At 39.6% G+C, this 25,237-nt stretch overlaps 1 protein-coding gene across 3 annotated transcripts; it reads right to left on the reverse strand.

Annotated features, from left to right (window-relative positions):
- Positions 1-1,240: 1,240 nt before the first annotated feature.
- LOC133624605 (stromal membrane-associated protein 1-like) lies at positions 1,241-23,747 on the reverse strand. Of its 3 annotated transcripts, XM_061988312.2 has the most exons (11): positions 23,699-23,747; positions 23,458-23,601; positions 21,215-21,348; positions 16,726-16,811; positions 15,100-15,175; positions 14,936-15,001; positions 14,754-14,832; positions 12,453-12,583; positions 10,788-10,992; positions 5,117-5,454; positions 1,241-1,894 (listed from the first exon to the last, which is right to left on the reverse strand). In XM_061988312.2, the coding sequence occupies exons 2-11, from the start codon at positions 23,573-23,575 to the stop codon at positions 1,757-1,759; spliced, it is 1,371 nt and encodes a 456-aa protein (XP_061844296.1). In that variant the 5' UTR covers positions 23,576-23,601; positions 23,699-23,747; the 3' UTR covers positions 1,241-1,756. The 3 variants fall into 3 exon arrangements, with proteins under 3 accessions (XP_061844296.1, XP_061844297.1, XP_061844295.1); XM_061988313.2 differs by having other exon boundaries at positions 14,754-14,829; positions 23,458-23,745; XM_061988311.2 differs by having other exon boundaries at positions 23,458-23,745.
- Between the last annotated feature and the right edge of the window lie 1,490 nt (positions 23,748-25,237).

The following is a 25,237-nucleotide window of genomic DNA, read 5'->3' on the forward strand; positions in this document are numbered from 1 at the left end:
GAAGTGCAGAAAATGATAGGCTGTTCAGCTAAAATGATATCAAACGCTTTAAAATGGCAGCCAAAACCAGAAAGGCGAGGAAGAAAAAGAAAAACGACTATTGGAATGGATGGGAGAATAACCAACATGGCAAAGGCTCAGCCAATGATCAGCTCCGGGAGGATCAAAGAAGATCTAAGATTGCCTGTGAGTACTGTAACAATCAGACCACGTCTATGTGAAGCCAAGCTACCAGCAAGCTACCAGCCGTTAAAAAAAAAAGACTTGTGCTTAAGCGGTTTCAATTTGCCAAAGAACAAATTGACTGGCCGATAAAGAAATGGCGTAACATTTTGTGGACTGATGAGAGTAAGGTTGTTCTTTTTGGGTCTAAGGGCCACAGACAGTTTGTCAGACGTCCTGCAAACACTGGATTCAAGCCCCAGTACACAGTGAAGACGGTGAAGCATGGTGGTGCAAGCATCATGATATGGGGATGTTTCTCGTTCCATGGTGTTGGTCCTATTTATCGCATACCAAGGATCATGGCTCAGTTTGAGTACATCCGAATACTGGAAGAAGTCATGTTGCCGTATGCTGAAGAGGAAATGCCCTTGAAATGGGTGTTTCAACAGGACAGTGACCCCAAACACACTAGCAAGCGAGCAAAATCATGGTTCCAGACAAACAGAATTCAAGTAATGGAGTGGCCAGCACAATCCCAGGACCTTAATCCCATTGAAAACGTGTGGGCTGATATAGAAATTGCTGTTCATGAGGCGCAAAACCAAGAAATGCAGAGGAATTGTCGAACGTAGTACAATTGTCCTGGGCTGCAATACCGGTTGACCGGTGCCAGAAGTTGGTCGACTCCATGTGCCAGTGAAGTAATCAGAAACTGTGGTTAGGCAATTAAATATTAGTTAATGATTCTCAGGAAAGTTGAATCCGCAAGCCTTTCTTAGTTTATACAGTACATTTGAGTTTGGTAAAGAAAGATGTCAACACTGCTATTTTTTTGTTTTATATTTCTTGACTTTCTGTAAAATATTATCAAATTCAATTACTTTTGTTGTAATATATCAATTTTTTGGCTTTGAAATAGAATGTGTAGTGTCCCCGATGCATTTGTGTTCATTAAAATACAATTTGAAGAATGTTGGTTTATTCAACTTTTTAAAACACACTGCTATTATTGTGAACATAACATAACTCTTTCAGTTTGACCTTTGAAGTTCTCAACAAAGATGACGTACAAAGCTATTTATGATGTCTTTATTTTTTTTTATAGGGGAACCACAGGTACTTTAAAAGGTTATACAGCGCTGTACACTTGAGAGAAGCGCAGACAGACTGGATAAGTCTAATCTTCTCCTGTTAAATACTATTTATTTAAATGTCCTTTAATCTTATAATGATACAGTGATACAATAAAAGCTCGTCTAGCTGGTCCTGCACGTTTTCTGATATGTCAATATCATTTTTGTTAGGACAGTTATCTCCTTGTATTTGTTTTCCAAAAAAGGAAAATAAAAGCGATGATCAAAAACCATACGACAGGCAGAAACTGCCAGGCGGTAAGACTCCCAGTTCACTCACACAATAGAGAGAAAGAGAGACAGAGAAAAAGGAGAAGGGAAGTAGAGATAAAATGTTTATGTTCTTGAAGGCTGGTCCATGGTGGAAAGACAGTTCCTAGTGAGGCTCAGAGAAGCACAAATGTTTTGCACGTTCTGCAACCGCCACTTTCCCTCTGTTCGTCCGTCACCAAAAAAGCTCACTTCCATAGCTGCGTGCTCAGAGTCTGGCCGGATCCTGGCGCGGCCGCCCAACCCCCCATAGCTGATGGGGGCTGACCGAAGGCCATGTGTCCTGCTGCACCATTTAGATGCAACCCTGACATCTGCTGGCTCATCTGGGGATGGCAGACACATCACAGTCAACACCAGTGCAGGAAAATAACATAGAATTAAACTACAGCAATCAACTTTTATCATCTCCTAAAAGTATATCTTCATTGTACAGAATAATAACATATAAGAGGTCTGCAATCCCATTGCTTAATATGGGCTTCTGTGCACCACTTTCACTTTTTGTAAATAAATATAATAAATTACAGTAAACCCTTATTTATTGTTGTTAATTGTGTCAATTTCCATGAAGTTGGATTTATTAATTAGAGTGTTGTCCCGATACCAATATTTTGGTACCAGTACAAAAATGTATTTCGGTACTTTTCTAAATAAAGGGGACCACAAGAAATGTCATTATTGGCTTTATTTTAACAAAAAAATCTTAGGGTACATTAAACATATGTTTCTTATTGCAAGTTTGTCCTGAAAATAAAATAGTGAACATACAAGACAACTTGTCTTTTAATAGTAAGTAAGCAAACAAAGGCTTCTAATTTAGTCTGCTGACATATGCAGTAACATATTGTGTCATTTTCCATTCTATTATTTTGTCAAAATTATTAAGGACAAGTGGTAGAAAATGAATTATTACTCTACTTGTTCATTTACTGTTAATAGCTGCTTATTTTTAGTTTTAACATGTTCTATCTACACTTCTGTTAAAATGTAATAATCACTTATTTTTCTGTTGATAGATACTTTACATTAGTTTTGGATGATACCACAAATTTAGGTATCAATCCGATACCAGACATGGATCAGACATTGTTAAAAGTACTCATGTGTCCAGGGAAATATTTCCTGAGTTTATAAACATAAATAAATAAATAAATAAATAAATAAATAAAGATTTTGTGATGCTAAGAAATATCGATGTGATCATAGTAGTATCGACTAGATACGCTCCTGTACTTGGTATCATTACAGTGGATGTTAGGTGTAGATCCGCCAATGGCGTTTGTTTATATTGTAGCGTCCCGGAAGAGTTGGTGCTGCAGGGAATTCTGGGAATTTGTTCTGTAGTTTATGTTGTGTTGCTGTGCAAATATTCTCCCAAAATGTGTTTGTCATTGGTGTTTAGTATGGTTTCACTATATGGCACAGGTTTATGACAGTGTTGGCGTTGTTCATACGGCCACCCTTAGTGTGACATATATGGCTGTTGAGTAAGTATGACCTTCATCCACTTATGTGTTCTGTGTTCAAAATCAAGTATATCGAATTGATGGTTAAAGAATGTTCACAGTGTCATCTTGTTATGTCTTGACGTTTGTCACTTAAAGACCATTTTTTAGCTATCACTCATTCTTCAGGCTTGATGCTTGAAATAAATATTTGTTGCCATGGAGACAAGGTTAGCGAGTTACAACACTGCTGACTATGGATAGCCATTAGACGCTAGCTAGTTAGCCATGTCTTAAAGCACCTCTTCCTGAGGCCGTTTCAGTGTCATAACGTCTAGTTATCAAGCCAAAATGTGTCCGTTCTTCCTTTTCTGTCTACACATTGTGTCTGTTTGCAAGTACTCTGTGATTGTGCACTGCCGAACATGCTCGTCTGCAAGACACCGTCACGTCGGGTGGGTTACCGGTAGTTTTTAGAGGCAGTATAGTGCCGAATATGATTCATTAGTATTGCGGTACTATACTAATACCGTACAACCCTAAATCAATATAAATCAAATATTGTCATAGCAAGCTAGAGCATAAAAAAGTAAATACAGTTTAATATTATGAAATCCCTCCCACAGTCACTTTTCCACTTGGACTGGATGCTGCATGAGGCTGGGCCAATCAGTAGCCACGATACTGAACAGTGCGCTCTAATTGGTTTGTTCTCATCTAGTGGCCAATATATAGAGGGGTTCAGATTTTTTCACATTTCCCACAATGCATTGCCGATATCCATATTGAAGGACGGAAGTTAGTGAAACGCTAATTGTCGCCAATATTTTATCTCGTAATATTCATGATGCCAAAGACGTGTGCCACTGTCACCTGCCACAATCAAGGTGGGAGAGATATTAATAACTTGTATTGCGTTCCAAAACTTATTTCTGGACACACAGAAGAGTTAATGGCGAAGGAGAGAATGGATTGCTGCCATCAATCGAGATGTAACGTGCTGACTACGTCGTGTTTGTTCGGATTATTTCAGGTAAAACATATTGATGAAAATAGTACTCACTTCTCTTATCCGGACTGTAGCCTCCACATAAAACAAAAGTGAAGTGACATGAGAACAATGTTCTCTCAATCCTGCCTTACAGTCACAATGTGCTCAGATGACATTAGATTGGTTATCCACGATTATGCAGGATGTCAAACTTGGGTTGGATCATTTCTGTGAGTGCATTACTCTACCCTGGCTTGACGACACAATGTCCACTGGGTTTATACAGATTAACATAAACATCACAAACCCATCCACAAACAAAGCCGTCATAGCTTTCTAGACGGTTATAATTTTGAAAAATCTAAAAGTCTTTCAAAGTGTAAAATGGGCTGGGTTTAACAATTAATTAGTTCACATAGTCCAAGTATGAGACATTGAGGAAGATGTCGTCTCTGCCCAACTCAGACTTGTCAATCTTGTAAGGATCCTTGCATTTAATTACGGCTGTTTGCTCCTTGTAACGACAAAGGGACTTCTTATATAATGACACAGTATTTCTCCATCGTATCACAGCCAGTGCAATGTTATTTTCCACTGAATAGTTCGGAAATATTACGTGTAGCGCTATCAAGAACGATGACGTTCGCCCTTCAAAATGGATGCACTCCTAGGAAAAATCTGAACGCCTCCCTACTACCGTAGTATTGATCTTTTTAGTTCATTGAGCCATTCATTGTATGCTTGAAAATGCTTAATTTAGGCCCAAAGTATGTACAATGTGCATAACAATAGATACATATTCAACCTCTGTTTGAAGTACAATGTGAAGATGGACGACTGTAAACTATATAGAGCGTTATGTCTGCCTTCTAGTGATCCACATTTCCACTGCAGCCAAACCCCAAACCACTTCCTGTACAATAAAACATTTGATACTACCGTACTAGTTGTGTAAAATCGTGTTATCAGACATACAATTGTGTGCATTACAGGCTAAAAAGCATGTAATAAGTAAGGAAAAACATATTCTTGTCGATACAAGAAGGGAGTAGGAATACCTACTTGAAGTAGCAATTTTGAAGGATTATAGGCATTTCTCTGTGTGATACCTGGGCCATGTTCCACTGAGCTTGTTGACCATGCTGGATGGCGTACATGCCCTGAGCAGGCACCATGCCTGCAGGCATTGCACCGCCATGTGGCGCCATCATTCTGGGAGCCATGCCCATCACGCCGCTACCGGGGGCGTTTCCCATGAAACCGTTGGGCACCGTCATTCCAACCATCATACCCGGACTAGGCCCCATCATGGCCGCACCGCTCTGTGCCATCATGGCGCCCATGACGGTTGTAGGCGGCATGGCTGTGCCCATGCCAGGGAAGGCCTGATAACCGGCAGAAGTCTGGACAGGAAACTGCATCTGAGAGGGGCCCATGAACATGCCGGCTGATGGGAGGAAACGTGAAAGACAGACAATAGGGAATACATATTAATATTAATGTACTGAGACGAACCAGGCATTCCTATTTAGAATGTACAAAATCATAAACATCAACTTGCTCATTCTGGCTTTAGCTTTTTAGCTAACAAACTAACTTTTTATACTAGAAATTATTTGTTTTGTAATGAAAATTAAAATACAGGATATTTACATGAAACTCAACGGTAGAGCTACCGAGAAGAGGAAAAAAATAGTCTATAATAAATATAAAATGAAAAAAAACAGCTACAGTGAGTACGGAAAGTGTTTAGACCCCTTTAAATTGACTCTGTTTCATTGCAGCCATTTGCTAAAATCAAAAATGTTTTCATTCATTTCTCATTAATGTACACTCAGCACCCCATCTTGACAGAAAAAAACAAAAGTTAGAATTTTTTGCAAATGTAATAAAAAAACCCTGAAATATCACATGGTCATAAGTATTCAGAGAGAAACACCCTTTAGAGCTAGTACATCCACGAGTCTTCTTGGGAATGATGCAACAAGTTATTCACACCTGGATTTGGGGATCCTCTGCCATTCTTCCTTGCAGATTCTCTCATGTTTTATCAGGTTGGATGGTAAATGTTGGTCTCTCCAGAGATGCTTAATTGAGTTTAGGTCAGGGCTTTGGCTGGGCCAGTCAAGAATGGTCGCAGAGTTGTTCCGAAGCCACTCCTTTTTTATTTTAGTTGTGTGCTTTGGGTCATAGTCTTGGCCGCATTCATCTTTCCTTCATTTGCAACCAGTTGTCCTGTCCCTGCAGCTGAAAAACACCCCCGTAGCATGATGCTGCTACTATCGTGTTTCACTGTTGGGATTGTATTAGGCAGGATGATGAGCAAAGCCTGGTTTTCTCCGCACATACAGCTTATAATTAACGCTAACAAGTTCAATCTTGGTCTCATCAGACCAGAGAATCTTTTTCCCATAGTCTGGGAGTCCTTCATGTGTTTTCGGCAAACTCTATGTGGGCTTTCGTATGTCTTGCACAGAGAGGCTTCTGTCGGGCCACTCTGCCAAAAAAGCCCTGACTGGTGGAGGGCTGCAGTGATAGTTGACTTTGTGGAACTTTCTCTCATCTCCCTACTGCATCTCTGGAGCTCAGCCACAGTGATCTTTGGGTTCTTCTTTACCTCTCTCACCAAGGCTCGTCTCCCACGACTGCTCAGTTTGGCTGGATAGCCAGGTTTAGGAGGAGTTGTGGTCGTCGTAAACTTCTTCCATTTAAGGATTATGGAGACCACTGTGCTCTTAGAAACCTTGAGTGTTGCAGAAATTATTTTGCAACATTAGCCAGATCAGTGCTTTGCCACAATTCTGTCTCTGAGCTCTTTGGCCAGTTACTTCGACCTCATGATTCTCATTTGCTCTGACATGCACTGTGAGCTGTAAAGTCTTATATAGGCAGGTGTGTGCCTTTCCTAATCAAGTCCAATCAGTTTAATTAAACACAGCTGGACTCCAACGAAAGAGCTGAACAATTTCAAGGTGAATCAGAAGAAATGGACAGCATGTGAGTTAATCTCAGAAAAGGGTCTGAATACTTATGACCATGTGATATTAAGTTTTTATTTGTAAATACATTTGCAAAACATTCTACATTTCTGTTTTTTTCTGTCAATATGGGGTGCTGAGTGTACATTAATGAGAAATAAAATGAACTGTTTTGATTTTAGCAAATGGCAGCAATGAAACTAAGAGTGAAAAATGTAAAGGGTTCTGAATACTTTGTGTACTCGGTATCATAGTTCTATAATTTCCAATTGTCTTTGAGGCCGTGAGTACAGGCTGACCTTTAATTAGGGATTGGGGTTGGGGAGTGAGCGAGAGAAGACGGCTGCATGTTAAGAAGAAGTTTGCGGATGTTATTTTGGTGTGCTTTCAGATGATTGATCCACCACCAACGTCCGTGAAGATGCGACAGTATTTTATATAAACATGGAACATAACGATCCGGGAGATTTTTAACTTCAGTCAGACCATTTGCGTGAGTCTCTTGCAGAAATTGAAGAGTTGGTGGCTCTGCGTGGAGTCCACGAGTTGACTAGTTCTCAGAAGTAGCAGCTGTAGCTAAGGATTATACCAGGTCCAATGGAACATTGATATCGAAAAACAAAAACAACAACTCTTATGTTTGCACATGCAAACATAAGATTTTTTCATTAAAAACTGCTTTGGAAACCTCTGTCCAAAGTGGGAGTAAAACTGTGCTTTTTGGTTTGCGTGTCAAGAAATGTGCAACATTATCTTCTGACGTTAACTTATCGTTTTGTGTAGCGGCAGACTTATAACCCGCACAGGTCATTAAAAAATATTCATGTTTTCTGGGCTCTGTGAAAGTGTGCACTGATGTAGAAAATAACGTACTCGTCATGGTACGTCTGAGATCTCACTATATTGATGAAGAGAGGCAGTATAATACCCACAAGGTCATCTGTGGCTACTTTTTCGGGCTTCTGATTGGAAAAAATGTGCCTGACAGCCTGTTTTTGTGTGAATGCAGAGTGTTCAAATGGATACAGCCTAAAGACGGTGAGGAGCTAAACCGAATGTATCATAAATCTGCGGGGATTACATTTCTTGGTTTATAGCAAAAAATACAGTAATTTGGTTGCTGTCTGGTTGTTGGTGTGTCATGGGTGGAGGACAAATACCGACATGCACACATACTGTACATGCGACTTTATTGGGATTGCTCCATGACAGTTACATTTGCTAACCACTCAGGGCTGTCCCGAGCAAAATTTGGGCCCTGAGCAGAATTTTATTTAGAGCCTCACACCCTCCCTGTTATAAAAAAAAACAAACAAAAATGTTTTACATTAATGTAAAACCATTTTTATACTTTTTAATTAAACTTGAATTTAGTCTGATGCATTCATGGGAAATAAATTGTTCAGTAATATATATTTTTTTCTTGCAAAATAAAAATGTTTACGTAATTAAAACATAAATCTATAGACCTGTTTTGCGTTTACCAACCACCTTTCATAATTGAAAGGTGCCCAAATAATCCACAAACCCAAATTAAAGCCACGTCATGTATTCAAAGGATGGGTTTTATGTAAGGTACTTTTACCCCGGTTTTGATCTGGAATTTAAATAACATAAAAATACAGCCCTCCCTTGTTTGTCGCAGGTAATTGGGACCGAACATGACCACGATGTAAGGATTTCCGCAAAGTAGGATTATTATTAATAAATCGAATATTTTCATATTTAGAGCATAAAATACTGTTTACAACCTTTAAATACACTTGTTACCATTATGAGAGCCCTCTAAACATGAATGTCACTTTTACACTCGTTTCTTCCAAGTGAGTGTTTGTTCTATAGTAGATTACAGTACTGTATTTTCAGATAGGCCGGAGAACCCTCCAAGGTCGTCAAGGCTTCCAGCACGACCACTACGTGAAAATACTTCCATCACATCCTGCGTAATTCCTCTAAGTTAGAACTGGGCTTTGAGGGATGAAACCAATGATGTAAATTGTTTTGCACAAAGTTGCCATAGTTACGACCATTAGCTGTAATGTTAGCAATCCATTCTAGCTTTGCGTGTGTTATGTGTTATGGATATAGAAGATGAAGTGCATCAAAAAAGTTAATCTCCACTAGGGCCGGGCAGTATACCGGTGTTACAGTTAATACCGTTATATTTTAGAAAGGGATATATATATATTTGAGACAATACCAACCGGTATCATTTGCTTTTCTCTGCGGCTAATGGGCGCAGCACAGGGCATTTTCTTTGGCTCAATCCTACCCCTTATGTTTTTACGTAGGCTTCTTTGACGCACAATGACAACACAACAAACTTTTCAAAAAGAATTTGGCGGCTCCAGTGCAGACTTCTCGACACCCAAGTGATGCAATGTTTTGGTCACCGACTGCATTTGGTTATTGGTAAGTGACTACAGCTTTATTTAAACATACACCCATTTTCTTGAGAACCTACATCTCTCCTTGTAGCCACTTTATCACTAATCTCATCTGTTTGTTGTTCAGTTCTGTTAGCGACTTTGCACAGCTGCTAGCAATGGCTCCTCTCTGCTGCATGCACGCTGTGTCAAATGTTTAGCTACTCCTCGGCATGAAAGTGCTTCTCCCCAGAGAACGTGCGCTGTTCCCCCTAGCCCTAGTATAGCAGCTGGGTGTCTATAAAGAGTAGTTTCAAACTGAACAGCCAGTGGCCCTCACCGCAGTGAGCAAGTAGAAGCTACAGTTATGCCCCCGTACAAGCTTGAGGCTATAAACCTAACGTTAATGAGCAAAATTAATGAAAACTGCTTTGACATAGTAATGGTTAACTAACGTACGACATGTACGTTACTTTGTACAACAAAAATAATTTGAGTACTCTCAACACTGGTTATCTAGCCAAAAAACACTTTGGCAACATTAAGCACTTTAAACGTTGTGTTTAAGATACCGGTATAAATTGCATATCATCATTCGGCCTAAACACACCGGAATATCAGTGTTGGTCCATATTGCCCCGCCCTGATCTCCACCTTGGCCAGGCATCTGCTGATAGCTGATAGTTTACAGCAGTTTCAGCTAGATCATTCAAGTGCTCTGCCGAATGTTCGATGCTATTTCCAGCAGTTGTCGTTCAACATTATAGCATGGGTGTCGAAAGTGTGGCCTGGGGGCCATTTGTGGCTCGCAGCTCTGAAAAAACGAGTACAAATAAGAAAAAAAGATATGATGTAATAAGAAAAGGCTGAAATATTAAAATGAACAATGATACACTGTCACCAAAGCTGACAAATTGTTTTAGGCATTTTTACAAAAAAGATAAAAAATTCAGAATGGCCCTCGCATGATTAAATTTTTCAGACACAACCTGCATTAAAAGCTCACCATTGTGGAGATGTTTTGATGAGGCAGGAGGTGATGACAAAGTGCATCAAAAAGTTGTTCTGCCAAAAGTTAACTAGAGATTGTCGCGGTGAAGATAGAGTACAAAACAAAATTGGCCGCCTATTGTTAGCAGTGTAACCCTTAACCCGGAAACGGAACTCTGCTTGGTGAATATGTTCACATTGCCACAACATAATGAATAGAAAGAAAGCGAATACAGCACTGTAATACATGTAATACACATAAAACATATTTTAACACTTAATTAAAGCATGTAGAATATGCTTTACAAAAAGTTTACGAAAGTAAGTTTGTTTTTATTATATCTGCAATGTGAAGCCATGAGATTTGAAGCGTGACGTAGTGCGGGACGACAGTAGCTTGACCTTGTTGTAATATTTTATACAATGGTATGGGAAATTTGTCTTACCAGCAGGAGCCTGCTGCGACATGTTGTTGGTTCCATACAGCGACAAAATAGAGTCCTTGGACAGCGGCTTCTTTGCACTGTCTTCAGTCTTAGATGTGTTGCTGCTGCCGTCACTAAACAGGTCGAGGTCACCCTGTCCTGACCCTCCACCTACTGCTGCTGCTTGGACTTGTGTGGGAGTTCCTGCCACGGTGCTGGAGCTTGCCTAGGTGGATGAAAACCATCACTCTGAGCCCCATCGATGCCGAGGGTAAACTGATAGAGCATAACTATCAATTGACGATCAAGGCTTCCAATGAATCAAAAATGACAAAAACTGTAGAGTAGAATGACAACTAGTGTAATGTAGGGGTTCTTTAAACTTTTTTTGATCTTGGGCCCAACGTTCCCACTACAGAGGGTCCCACTCAAATATTAACACTAAATTAGTAATTTTAATGGTATTCAATTATTATATCTAACCTACTTACAGTTTATAACCCTGTCAAATAGTGGAAAACCATGTGTTTAAAACAAAGATTAGTATTTATTTACACAAACACTAAGATAGGGTCAAGCTTTTTAGACCAATAAGTATTAACCAAATATATTGCATTAGAAGGGACTCATAAATAACTGATGAAAAATAAAAGGTATACAAAATTATTTTGTGCTCAAATAAACTCATTTAAAATAGGGTGATTGGCAACACTAAATTGGCCCTCGTGTGTGAATGTGAATGCTTGTCAGTCTATATGTATTGGCTCTGTGATGAGGTGGCGACTTGTCCAGGGTGTACCCTGCCTTCGGCCCCTGTGCAGCCGGTGTAGGCTCCACCCTCCCTGGGGGGAGGGGACAAGCAGTAGAAAATGGATGGGTGGATGGATGGAATAATGAATGTTTCTTAACTAACCTGTCATTACAAATATATTGCAAATGAAAATACAGCTTCACCACTTTAGTCATAATTTTTGCACGTAAGAAACTTCAATGATTTTAGTGCCAGACTTCTTCAGTTTGTTTGATATTGTTATTACTGCCACAAGTGGTAGAGAAGTGTAATACAACTAAGTAAGGCTGTGGCCCATACGGACCACAGCTGAGAAAGATATTTTTGGCAGATATTTGCGGCCCAGCAATGGACCCCTGCCCTATGGTTAAGAGGTATTTCTCATACATTCATTTATTTGTGGCGGCCGGCCATAAATAGATTTGGTGCTACATATTCACCCTCACTCGAAAACACATTATAATGCACCCGGTCTGCCAGTGAATAAAAAGACAAAGCAGAAGGGATCAGTGTTTAGGAATTAGAGCCTGATAGTATCTTTGCTAAAAAGCTACTAGAAACAAATCTAGTGACAACTTAAGGAGACTGACATGAAAGAAGGTCTTTTCAACAGGCAGAGGATGCTGTTCGGGCCACCTCGCTCCATCTAAAAGCACTTACAGACAGCTCTGTCTTGGGCAGTAAAAAAAACTATGAAAAAAAAGCAACAGAAAAAGGTAGTTTCCTCGTATTATTTTTGCTGTTCATGTTTTTTCTTACCGAGTCAAGGCCAATTGTGAAAATGTGACAATTACATCACTCCCGCCACACATTGATTGTGTTGATAAACTGATTGTATGCAATAAGTGTGGACAGTTCACAATATTTTGGACCATAGAGTTCATGTTTGGCTCTACCTGAGAAAACGAAGCAGCTGGCGTGGAAGAGGGTAGTGGGTTGGACACCATAGGACCAAATATATCCAGATCGTTATTGTTCTGGCTTGTGCTCATTATGCCATTGTTGCTTGGTGCAGCTGCCGGTGCATCTATCACGAAAACAAAACAATATACATTTTAACTTTTAAGAATGAAACACACTAAGTTGGTGAGCCCTGTCAGGCACTTGCAATACAATTCAGTAAAAGTTTTGGAAAATCACGTTTATATGTCAATACATGAAAAATAATTTAATGGATCGTCCATCATAACAATTTTTTTATCATGTGTTCTACCAACCCAGACACTTGTGAGGAAGCAGGATTATTAAAAAAAATAAATAAAAATGACTACCACCACCAATGATGTACACATTGACAAAAAGAAAACAATGGCAACCAACACGTTCTCTCTTTAATTCATGAAAATTGTGCTGATGAACGTCCGTAAGTCCCAGGTTGTCCAATATGCCTCCACCCAGAGTGCGTATCTTGGATGAAGGTACACAGTGACAGACCTACATAACGGGGGAGAATGCGACCAGAATCTGTGCAACTATTTTCATTTAAACACATAAGAATAGGGTCCTAAGAAAAATAGGTCTGTTATTTGTGTGTGATTAAAGTAACCTAGTGTTGTTTGCTACATTGAAACACTTAAAAGTTACAAGTCAGCAACAAGCGTCAGACACTGAGTCAGCAACTTAAACTTCCTGCCGACAAAATCCTCTCCGATTCACTGGTATAACATTTTTCGTGCAGAACAGCTGGAGGAAGATTTAACTTTTCATTATAAGCTAAATGTTATGTTGCAGCTGCCTGCTGGTGGATATACAGAGTATAACATGAAATGCACAATATACTAGTGTCTTTATAGACAATATGGCTTTTAGGTTTCCCCAAGGGAAGGGATCATCACCCCCAACACACAAAAAGAAAGAAAGAAAGACAGAGACAGAGACAGAGACAGAGAGAGAGAGAAAGGTATGCTCCATAGTGTGACTTTTACAAAGGTGGAAGGGAACACACCTTATTAAAACCAACACCTGTCATCAAGTCTTCAGTCATTATTATTGCATTATAGTTTGCAGTGTGTGAAACTTCACAGCAAACATTCCGCACATTTTATATTGTGTTTCCATTTTTAAAAAGTGGTACACAGAACCATAACAATTGCATTCTTGCTTAAAAAACAAGCAAAAAACTATTTTCACTTAAGAATTGTAGAACACAAACGTGCCTAAAATGTTTCTTTAAAAAATACTAGATATCCTACACCATTACAAGTGTTTGTTTAGTGTCATGTTTCTCTTTTTTGTTGAGTTCATTGTTGTCTACTATTTACATAGCTGACAAAGGTATCGCTATCAGCGTTTAACGTTTCAAACTGCACAGGAACAACATGAACTCTATCGCTGGGTAATTTTCATAATTTCCATTATATACTTCACAATATTGAGATAAGAAAATACTCTTAGGATGATGCATATATAATACATAAAACAGTAAATTGACAAGTGAGCCTTACCACACACACATTTATGACATAAATGTGATTAGAAAATGTCAGTGTTTTAAGCATATATGCATTATATACAAATATGTATATATATATATATATATATATATATATATACATATAAATTACACACATATTTATATAACACACACACATATACATACATATATTTATATAACACACACACACACACACACACACACACACACTCACACTCACACTCACACTCACACTCACACTCACACTCACACTCACACACATATATATATATATAGACATATATGCATGTATATATATTATTTGTGTGTAGTTAGCAACTTAGCAAATTGTTAGCTGCTTCTGATCGGACTACTTTTGCGTTTATGCACGCGTTCCCTGGTGGGACAGTGGAAATCCTTAATGCCAAAAAAAATTCTCAAACTAATGAGCAATTTTTATCCAATATAATTAGTAAGTGAAACATATGGACGGACAATTGAAAATATATATGTTCCGTTAAAACACTAATGGTAACAAACTAGCCGGTGGGGTTTCAGTTATATTTTTTGGTTTGAAAAATGTAATTGTAAGTTTCAAACAGCCCCTTTATGTGGCAGGTGAGTGCATCGCACACTGCTATATCAACGCTCTACCTCATAATGAGGTCCCTAACACTTTCAAGATATCCGTCTCACAAGCTTAAACAATAAACACTCATAACAATGCATCATTTTTCAAGCGATAAATCCATGACCTATATATCGATGTTCCATGGAGACTCACCAAGTCCTAGTAGGTTCACAGAAGGTTCTGGTGTCTTAACTGGGCTGATTTTGGGGGCTGGCCTAGACTCTTCACTCTTCTTAATATAAAAGGTGAACAGACAAAGTTGATTAGTGGAGGCAAAACATCACTGATGAAAGCCGAGGAGAACGTGTGAATGTGTACAGTACATGGTGACTCACCTTTGTGTAAGATGACACCTTGCTCCCTCGCTCTGTCTCTTTCTCTTTCTTATTGCACTCTTTCGGCTTAGGAAAACACAGATCAAATTAATCCAGAAATCAGAGGCACTGATCATTATTGAGCGATGAATGGTAAAAAGGTACAAGAATAAAGCTCAACATACACTGCCTCCGTTGGTCACATTCTTACTGTAGTATTTCTTCTTCTCATATTTATCCCTGATGAAGAATTCAACTGCTCTGAGGTCACAATTAAGGCAAATTCAGTCAGTACACATGATAAAAAGGTACACAATCAAGAGGTGCAATACAGCAGCATTAAGAAAGCTCATAAAACACCATCAGATACCATATTTTCCAAACTACAGGCCGCTACTTTTTTCCCAAGTTTTGAACCCCTGCAGTTTTAACAAAAGTGTGGCTAATCTATGAATTTTTCTTTGCAAACAGCTACATTAAGCAAAGGAATCTAAAGATACACTTTAAGAAACTGTTCAAACTTAAAGGCTTTACAAAGTTAAAGGAAAAAGAATCCTGATAAACATTTTGTATTTACTTAAATAGGAGAAAATATTTTTCATTTCAAAGGACGAATAAAGACATCATGACTTTTCTGCCGCGTTAGACACCGTTTGGAAACAATTGAGTATGTAAATTAACATTTACTAAATCGTTCTATGTAAATATCTAATTTCACAACATACCTGTATATACCTGCGACTAATATATGAAAAAAAAAACATTTTAGTGGGTGCGGCTTACTTAGCAGTGCGACTTATAGTCCGAAAAATTCAGTAACACTATTAATACTGCTTATCAATTTGAATTCTCTTCCTTGCCCCTTGTTTGTTTTAGCCCTTGACACTTGGTTTAGCACATTCACGTCAATCAAGTGGGGTCTGATTTCTCTGTCGGGTAAGTGGGGTGAACCAAAGGTTAAGGCCACACAGCCCTCGAAACAAAGTGAGCTCGGGACCTAGCTTGCTGGGTAGAAATTCATAGTAGCACACTATAAGGTCTTTTAAATGTTTGTGTAAATAGAAAATTACAGCAAAACAATCAATCCACCATAGAATTGATAAAGTAAGGTATCAATATAAGGTGTGTCAGAAAAGTTCCAAGACTATGTTTAAAATTATTGTGTTCAGACAAATCTTTTTGTGTAAGAATTGTTTCGGCTGACACTTCAGCCTTCGTCATAGCTGTCGTAGCTTCCTGGTGTGACATGTCTGAAAACAACCATTTGTCTGAAGAATTTTAAACATAGTTATGGAGAAGACAAGATGTTGATCACATTCTCTATCTAAGGCGAGTTCTTGCCAGACAAAAAAAACAGCATGTCTACAAAGAGATCCTGTGGCATTTGCATTGTTCAGTGTAGGACAACTCATGACTTATTTATCATGACAACGCTCCTGCCGGCAATGCCTTCAGCATCAACGAGTTCCTGGTCGAGAAGAACATCGTCATGCAGGAGAAACACCCAACTCACCCCATTTTGATGACATCAAAATTGCTATGACGAGAAATAATTTCCAAGAGTGCATAAAGGTGTGGCAGTAAAGGCTAGGAAAGTGCAATAGACTGATTACTTAGAAGCAGAAACCTACCGGATATGGATTTTGAAGTGTAGCTTTTAAGACACCCGTGCTGAAAAAGTTCCCACACACTTTGTTTATCATTATCATTGGCTGTCTTTTTATTCTTGATTTGTTGTCCTTTGAATTTTATAGCTAAGGGGTTTACATACAGAGTGAAAAGGTCAGGTATTTGGAGACATTGAAGGATACTGGTCTGTTTGAGGTCTTCTGAAGTTCTCTGGAAGGTTGGCTTCATAACGTTGCCTGGCCCTAGTGTTTCCCATATCCTGTATACTCTAGGGAAACAGAACACCAATGAATAAAGACATTTAAACATTCACAAATACACTGCCTGGCCAAAAAATTTCAAAACCTACACTTAAGTAAGCAAATAGGCTGCAGTTGTTCAGGCCAAGGTTAAACATGGTGCTGTGCCCAAGGATGGAAGTCATCTGACTAACTGAATATACTGAATGACCATATTATGCAATCAATTATTTTTTTCTTTCCTGATGGCGCACACATATTTTCTAAGATGACAATTGTGCTGAAATTGTGAAGGCTCAGAGAGCATGATACATTATTACTTCGAGGCACTGCCACAGAGTCCAAACCTGAACCCAATTGGGATTCTCAGGGGATGTGCTGGAGAACACCTGCACATCTATACAACACAAGTCATAAATACAAGATTTTGGTGACATTTTAATGCAACTTGAACAGAGATAAACGCTGTGACAGAAGCTTGTGGAAATGATGCAACGGTGAAAGTATATTTAAAAGCTAAAAGCAGCCCAATAAAATATTAGTGTGTTTGACCTTTTTTGGCCAGGAAGAGTATGTAGAGGTGTGTACTTTCATGGTGAATGCATGTATAAATGATTCACTTAAAAAGGGTCCTTTTACGTAAAGCCAACATTTTATTACCTATTAATACCTGTGTTTGGGATGTGCATAATTCCCGAAAATTTTAAATCAAACCAAGGAGGCATGGCGGAGATACTGTATTTATAAAACAATCTTGCCTTTCATCATACTTCCTCCAAACAAGCTGTTTGGAATTTTCCCCATTTGTGACTTTTTTCTCCATTAGTAACATCAGCCTATTATTAGGGGTGCAACAATTGATTTTACCGATTTGATTTAAATGATAATTTGAGGTTGTAGATACGATTAGGGGACGGTATTAGTTTATTTAGACCGATAGAATACAAAACAATTTAGGGAGTTTAAATCGATTCAGCAACGGATTCTATTTGATTCGATATTTGTGGTTGCCAATACAATTCAGATACGATCTCATTTTTTTTTAGAACGATTGTATCCGAAACTATTCAGTGAGTTGAAATTGATTCAGTAACTTTATAGCAAACAAAAATCAACCAGTGTGACTGTGAAATAAATACTGAATACTGGACATTGCAAGGGAAGTTTCCTATATTCTTGTAAGGGAATGAGGTATAAATGAATTATGAATACAAACAAGCAAGTAAACAATCTATGGCCAATTCATTCACATCTCATTAGAATAAAGTACAAACAACACTTTCGGTTGGATTAACAAAAGGAAACCTTTTCTGCTGTCACTATCAAAACAATTTCAACAGAAGTACATTAACCAACATTTTAACAGTAGATTTACCTGCTGCTTCTTTTGTTTTTAAACATAAAAATAATACAACATTAATATCAAATATAAAATGCAACCAACTTAAGAAAAATGTCACAAATTGGGTAAATTACTAACAGCTTGTTTGGAGAAAATATAAAGGGAGGCAAGAGTGTTTTATACATACAGTCGTGGTCAAAAGTTTACATACACTTGTAAAGAACATAATGTCATGGCTGTCTTAAGTTTCCAATCATTTCTACAACTCTTATTTTTTTGTGATAGAGTGATTGGAGCACATACTTGTTGATCACAAAAAACTTTCATGAAGTTTGGTTCTTTTATGAATTTATTATAGGTCTACTGAAAATGTGACCAAATCTGCTGGGTCAAAAGTATACATACAGCAATGTTAATATTTGGTTACATGTCCCTCAGCAAGTTTCAAGTTTAGGCGCTTTTGGTAGCCATCCGCAAGCTTCTGGCAAGCTTCTGGTTGAATTTTTGACCACTCCGCTTGACAAAATTGGTGCAGTTCAGCTAAATGTGTTGGTTTTCTGACATGGACTTGTTTCTTCAGCATTGTCCACATGTTTTCAATGGGGTTTAAGTCAGGACTGTGGTAAGGCCATTCTAAAACCTTAATTCTAGCCTGATTTAGCCAATCTTTTACCACTTTTGACATGTGTTTGGGGTCATTGTCCTGTTGGAACACCCAACTGCGCCCAAGACCCAACTTGATGATTTTCGGTTGTGCTGAAGAATTTGGAGGTAATCCTCTTTTTTCCATTGTCCCATTTAGTCTCTGTAAAGCACCAGTTCCATTGGCAGCAAAACAGGCCCAGAGCATAATACTAGCATCACCATGCTTAACGGTAGGAATGGTGTTCCTGGGATTAAAGGCCTCACCTTTTCTCCTCCAAACATATTGCTGGATATTGTGGCCAAACAGCTCAATTTTTGTTTCATCTGACCACAGAACTTTCCTCCAGAAGATCTTATCTTTGTCCATGTGATCAGAAGCAAACTTTAGACTAGCCTTAAGGTGTTGCTTCTGGAGCAAGGGCTTCCTTCTTGCATGGTAGCCTCTCAGTCCATGGCGATGCAAAACACGCTCGACTGTGGACACTGACACGTTACAGCAGCTTCCAATTCATTGCAGACCTGCTTTTTGGTGGACAGTTGCTCTTGGGACCTTAAGCTGCTTTGAAATGGCTCCAAGTGACTTTCCTGACTTGTTCAGGTCGTTGATTCATTTTTTCAGATGTGTGTTGAGTGCTTTTGACTTTCCCATTGTCGCGTTTGTAACCGAGTCTAATGACTACATCACATGAGCCCTATTTAAATGGTCTCAGAGAAGTCAACAGGTGTCATCAATAATAATCACTCACATGAAGTTAAGAGCCCATGCCATGGAGCTAATTTGATTTGATTGTAACTTTTCTACATCACCAAAATTGACAATGTATGTTGCTGTATGTATACTTTTGACCCAGCAGATTTGGTCACATTTTCAGTGGACCCATAATAAATTAATAAAAGAACCAAATTTCATGAATGTTTTTTGTGACAAACAAGTATGTGCTCCAATCACTCTATCACAAAACAAAGGGAGTTGTAGAAATTATTGGAAACTCAAGACAGCCATGACATTATGTCCTTCACAAGTGTATGTAAACTTTTGACCATGACTGTATGTCCGCTATGCCTCCATGGTTTGATTTGAAATTTTCGGTCCCAAATACACATGAACAGGTACCATTTGGTAAGAAAATTGGTTTTGCATAATAGGTCCCCTTGATGTGTTTGTGTGCATTTAAGTGTAACAATAGCCTCAATTGTAATTTAACTAAACTTGAAAAGTGTGAGACAGTTCTTACAATATGAGGCACAACTCCCTAAGACAGTGTTTTTCAACCTTTTTTGAGCCAAGGCACATTTTTTGCGTTAAAAAAATCCAGAGGCACACCACCAGCAGAAATCATTAAACAACTAAACTCAGTTGACAGTAAAAAGTCGTTGTCGCAATTGTTGGATATGACTTTAAACCATAACCAACCATGCATCAATATAGCTCTTGTCTCAAAGTAGGTGTACTGTCACATCACGCCGTGACTTATTTTGAGTTTTTTGCTGTTTTCCTGTGTGTTAGTTCTTGTCTTGCGCTCCTATTTTGATGGCTTTTTCTTTTTTTCCCCAGTATTTTCCTTTGAGCGATATTTCCCGCATCTACTTTGTTTTAGCAATCAAGAATATTTCAGTTGTTTTTATCCTTATTTGCGGAGACATTGTTGATTGTCATGTCATGTTCGGATGTACTTTGTGGACGCCGTCTTTGCTCCACAGTAAGTCTTTGCTGTCCTCCAGCATTCTGTTTTTGTATACCTTGTAGCCAGTTCAGTTTTAGTCTCGTTCTGCATACCCTTCCCTAAGCTTCAATGCCTTTACTTAGGGGCACTCACTTTCATTTTTGGTTTAAGCATTAGACGCCTTTTTACCTGCACGATGCCTCCCGCTGTTTCCGACATCTACAAAGCAATTAGCTACCGGCTGCCACCTACTGATATGGAAGAGTATTACACGGTTACTCTGCCGAGCTCTAGACGGCACAGACACTCAACAACAACACATAATTGGCAGACTATAATTACCGTACTGGTTTGCAAAAAATATTTTTAACCCAAATAGGGTGAAATTAGATAATCTCCCACGGCACACTAGTGGTTGAAAAACACTGCCCTAAGATGGTAAATGGTAAATGGGTTGTACTTGTATAGCGCTTTTCTACCTTTTCTTTAAGGAACTCAAAGCGCTTTGACACTATTTCCACATTCACCCATTCACACACCCACATTCACACAATGATGGTGGGAGCTGCCATGCACGGCGCTAACCAGGCCTATCAGGAGCAAGGGTGAAGTGTCTTGCTCAAGGACACAACGGACGTGACTAGGATGGTAGAAGGTTGGGATTGAACCAGTAACTCTCAGATTGCTGGCACGGCCACTCTCCCAACTTCGCCACGCGAAGAGAGTGATATATACAAGATATATCAAAGTAAAATACAAAATTATTTGGAAGAAACAATACCTGAATTTGATCTGAGGTCCACTGGTCCAAGTTCACCGATTTCACTCGGGATATATGTACACCAAGGTTCCTATGGATGCCGGCACATCGGATGCAGATAAACACCCCCAGGTTCCAGGACGCCCATCTCGGACCTGGTAAAAAAAAAAAAAAAAAGATGACCCGTTGGTGGATCAGACCACGCTAAAGTATGACTATGCATGACTTCTTCTGTATTATGATGATAGTATATATATGTATCATGAATCAATTTAAAGCGGAACATTATCACCAGACCTATGTAAGCGTCAATATATACCTTGATGTTGCAGAAAAAAAGACCATATATTTTTTTAACCGATTTCCGAACTCTAAATGGGTGAATTTTGGCGAATTAAACGCCTTTCTATTATTCGCTCTCGGAGCGATGACGTCACAACGTGACGTCACATCGGGAAGCAATCCGCCATTTTCTAAACACCGAGTCAAATCAGCTCTGTTATTTTCCGTTTTTTTCGACTGTTTTCCGTACCTTGGAGACATCATGCCTCGTCGGTGTGTTGTCGGAGGGTGTAACAACACGAACAGGGACGGATTCAAGTTGCACCAGTGGCCCAAAGATGCGAAAGTGGCAAGAAATTGGACGTTTGTTCCGCACACTTTACCGACAAAAGCTATGCTATGACAGAGATGGCAAGAATGTGTGGATATCCTGCGACACTCAAAGCAGATGCATTTCCAACGATAAAGTCAAAGAAATCTGCCGCCAGACCCCCATTGAATCTGCCGGAGTGTGTGAGCAATTCAGGGACGAAGGACCTCGGTAGCACGGCAAGCAATGGTGGCAGTTTGTTCCCGCAGACGAGCGAGCTAAACCCCCTGGATGTCTTGGCTCACACCGTCCCTTATGCCACCGAAGATGATCAAGAGAAGAATATCGACCCTAGCTTCCCTGGCCTGCTGACATCAACTCCAAAACTGGACAGATCAGCTTTCAGGAAAAGAGCGTGGATGAGGGTATGTCTACAGAATATATTAATTGATGAAAATTGGGCTGTCTGCACTCTCAAAGTGCATGTTGTTGCCAAATGTATTTCATATGCTGTAAACCTAGTTCATAGTTGTTAGTTTCCTTTAATGTCAAACAAACACATACCAATCGTTGGTTATAAGGCGATCGCCGAATTCGTCCTCGCTTTCTCCCGTGTCGCTGGCTGTCGTGTCGGTTTCGCTTGCATACGGTTCAAACCGATATGGCTCAATAGCTTCAGTTTCTTCTTCAATTTCCTTTTCGCTACCTGCCACCACACTACAACCATCCGTTTCAATACATGCGTAATCTGTTGAATCGCTTAAGCCGCTGAAATCCGAGTCTGAATCCGAGCTAATGTCGCTATAGCTTGCTGTTCTATGCGCCATGTTTGTTTGTGTTGGCATCACTATGTGACGTCACAGGAAAATGGACAGGTGTATATAACGATGGTTAAAATCAGGCACTTTGAAGCTTTTTTTTACGGATATTGCGTGATGGGTAAAATTTTGAAAAAAACTTCGAAAAATAAAATAAGCCCCCGTGACTCCAAAAGGGAATAAGCGGTAGAAAATGGATGGATGGATGGAAATAAAATAAGCCACTGGGACTGATTTTTAATGGTTTTAACCCTTCTGAAATTGTGATAATGTTCCCCTTTAAGTGGACCCCGACTTAAACAAGTTGAAAAACTTATTCGGGTGTTACCATTTAGTGGTCAATTGTACGGAATATGTACTTCACTGTGCAACCTACTAATAAAAGTCTCAATCAATCAAATTACACCATTTTGTAGAACACGTAGTGTGTGAATGTCGTCTATCTGTGTTGGCCCTGTGATGGGGTGGCGACTTGTCCAGGGTGTACCCCGACTTCCGCCTGGATGCAGCTGAGATAGGCTCCAGCACCCCCCGCGACCCCAAAAAGGGACAAGCGGTAGAAAATGGATGGACGGATGGACGAAGGGAACAGCTGGACATGTGCTTTGAATACAGGAAGTTGGGAAAGACGACATGCTGTCATATAGCTGTAAGGCGTTAGCTTGCTAGTTAGCCACTTAGCTTGAGGGCACTCTTGCGGTGTCAGCTGACTACGCTAGTTCCACACATTGGAGTTGGCTTGTTAAGCTAACACAGATAATTCAATGGGGTTTTGACACGTATAGGAAAGTGGAGGTAAAAAGACAGAATATTGTTTTAAAACAACACATTTTTCGACAATCTTAAGTGTGTACCTTTCGCCTCGCAGTCGGCACAGTACTTGTTGTCTTCCTCTCGGAGCATTTTGGACAGGATGGCCTGGTGCTGCTCATTCAGCTTCTGGGCCTTCTCTCTCTCCGAGCGGGTCGTCATGTTCGCTTCTTTACTCACTCGTCAGACTTTAAAAAAAAAAAAAAAAAAACCTACTATAATCCGTCGATGGTCGAGAAAAGTTTCCAATAAAAGAACATAATCGGAAAAGCGAACGACACCTACTGGTATGAAAACACCCGGAACCGGAATCGCTTCTCCGCCCACAGGAATTCTCCAGATGACGCGAGCGACCACACGTGATTGGACGGCCGTGGTGACGTCACGTGACGCACCGCGTTTCGACACAGTCACGTTTCGATTGAAAAAAAAACACAAAAAAAACACAGGTCACGTTTTTCAACTTTCTGGGAAAAAGAACTCCCGGAACACGTTCACTTGTCCTTAAATGACATAAACTTGGGGCACATTGAGTAAAACATTTGATAGTTTTTGAACAGGAAATGCATTAGTACGAGGAACAATAGACAAGGCAAAGCATATACTTACCTGACTAAATCCTTAAAAAAAATTACATTAACGACAAAATAGAGGAAAACACAAATGTATCATGAATCAACCCCGACTTAAACAAGTTGAAAAACTTATTCGAGTGTTACCATTTAGTGGTCATTTGTACGGAATATGTACTTCACTGTGCAACCTACTAATAAAAGTCTCAATCAATCAAAAACTTCACTGTGCAACCTACTAATAATCCATCCATCCATCCATCCATCCGTTTTCTACTGCTTATTCCCTTTGGGGTCGCTGGAGCCTATCTCAGCTACAATCGGGTGGAAGGTGGTGTACACCCTGGACAATAGTCGCCACCTCATAGCAAGGCCAACACAGATAGACAGACAACATTCACACTCACATCCACACACTAGGGCCAATTTAGTGTTGCCAATCAACTTATCCCCAGGTGCATGTCTTTGGAGGTGGGAGGAAGCCGGAGTACCCAGAGGGAACCCACGCAGTCACGGGGAGGACATGCAAACTCCACACAGAAAGATCCCGAGCCCGGGATTGAACCCAAGAGTACTCAGGACTTTCGTATTGTGAGGCAGACGCACTAACCCCTCTGTCACCGTGCTGCCCCCTACTAATAATCAATCAATCAAAAGAGATGTCCGATAATGGCTTTTTTGCCGATATCCAATATTCCCATATTGTCCAACTCTTAATTACCGATTCCGATATCAACCAATACCGATATATACAGTCGTGGAATTAACACTCTATTATGCCTATTTTTGTTGTGATGCCCCGCTGGATGCATTAAACAATGTAACAAGGTTTTCCAAAATAAATCAACTCAAGTTATGGAAAACAAATGCCAACATGGCACTGCCATATTTATTATTGAAGTCACAAAGTGCATTATTTTTTTTTTAACATGCCTCAAAACAGTAGCTTGGAATTTGGGACATGCTCTCCCTGAGAGCATGAGGAGGTTGAGGTGGGCGGGGTTGAGGTGGGGGGTAGCGGGGGGTGTATATTGTAGTGTCCCGGAAGAGTTAGTGCTGCAAGGGGTTCTGGGTATTTGTTCTGTTGTGTTTATGTTGTGTTACGGTGCGGATGTTCTCCCGAAATGTGTTTGTCATTCTTGTTTGGTGTGGGTTCACAGTGTGGCGCATATTTGTAACAGAGTTACAGTTGTTTATACGGCCACCCTCAGTGTGACCTGTATGGCTGTTGACCAAGTATGCTTTGCATTCA

This window comes from Nerophis lumbriciformis, linkage group LG27, assembly GCF_033978685.3.
Source record: "Nerophis lumbriciformis linkage group LG27, RoL_Nlum_v2.1, whole genome shotgun sequence".
NCBI lineage: Eukaryota > Metazoa > Chordata > Actinopteri > Syngnathiformes > Syngnathidae > Nerophis > Nerophis lumbriciformis.

What these genes read in the sequence shown, in the direction of transcription:
- LOC133624605 (XM_061988312.2), bottom strand. Translation starts at nt 23,575, where the DNA reads ATGACGACCCGCTCGGAGAGAGAGAAGGCCCAGAAGCTGAATGAGCAG. An exon ending in ATGTGACCAACGGAGGCAGT is followed by an intron (nt 15,002 to 15,099) that starts GTATGTTGAGCT and finishes TGTTTTCCTAAG; the next exon opens with CCGAAAGAGTGCAATAAGAA. An exon ending in GTCGCAGCAGGCTCCTGCTG is followed by an intron (nt 5,455 to 10,787) that starts GTAAGACAAATT and finishes TCCTCCCATCAG; the next exon opens with CCGGCATGTTCATGGGCCCC.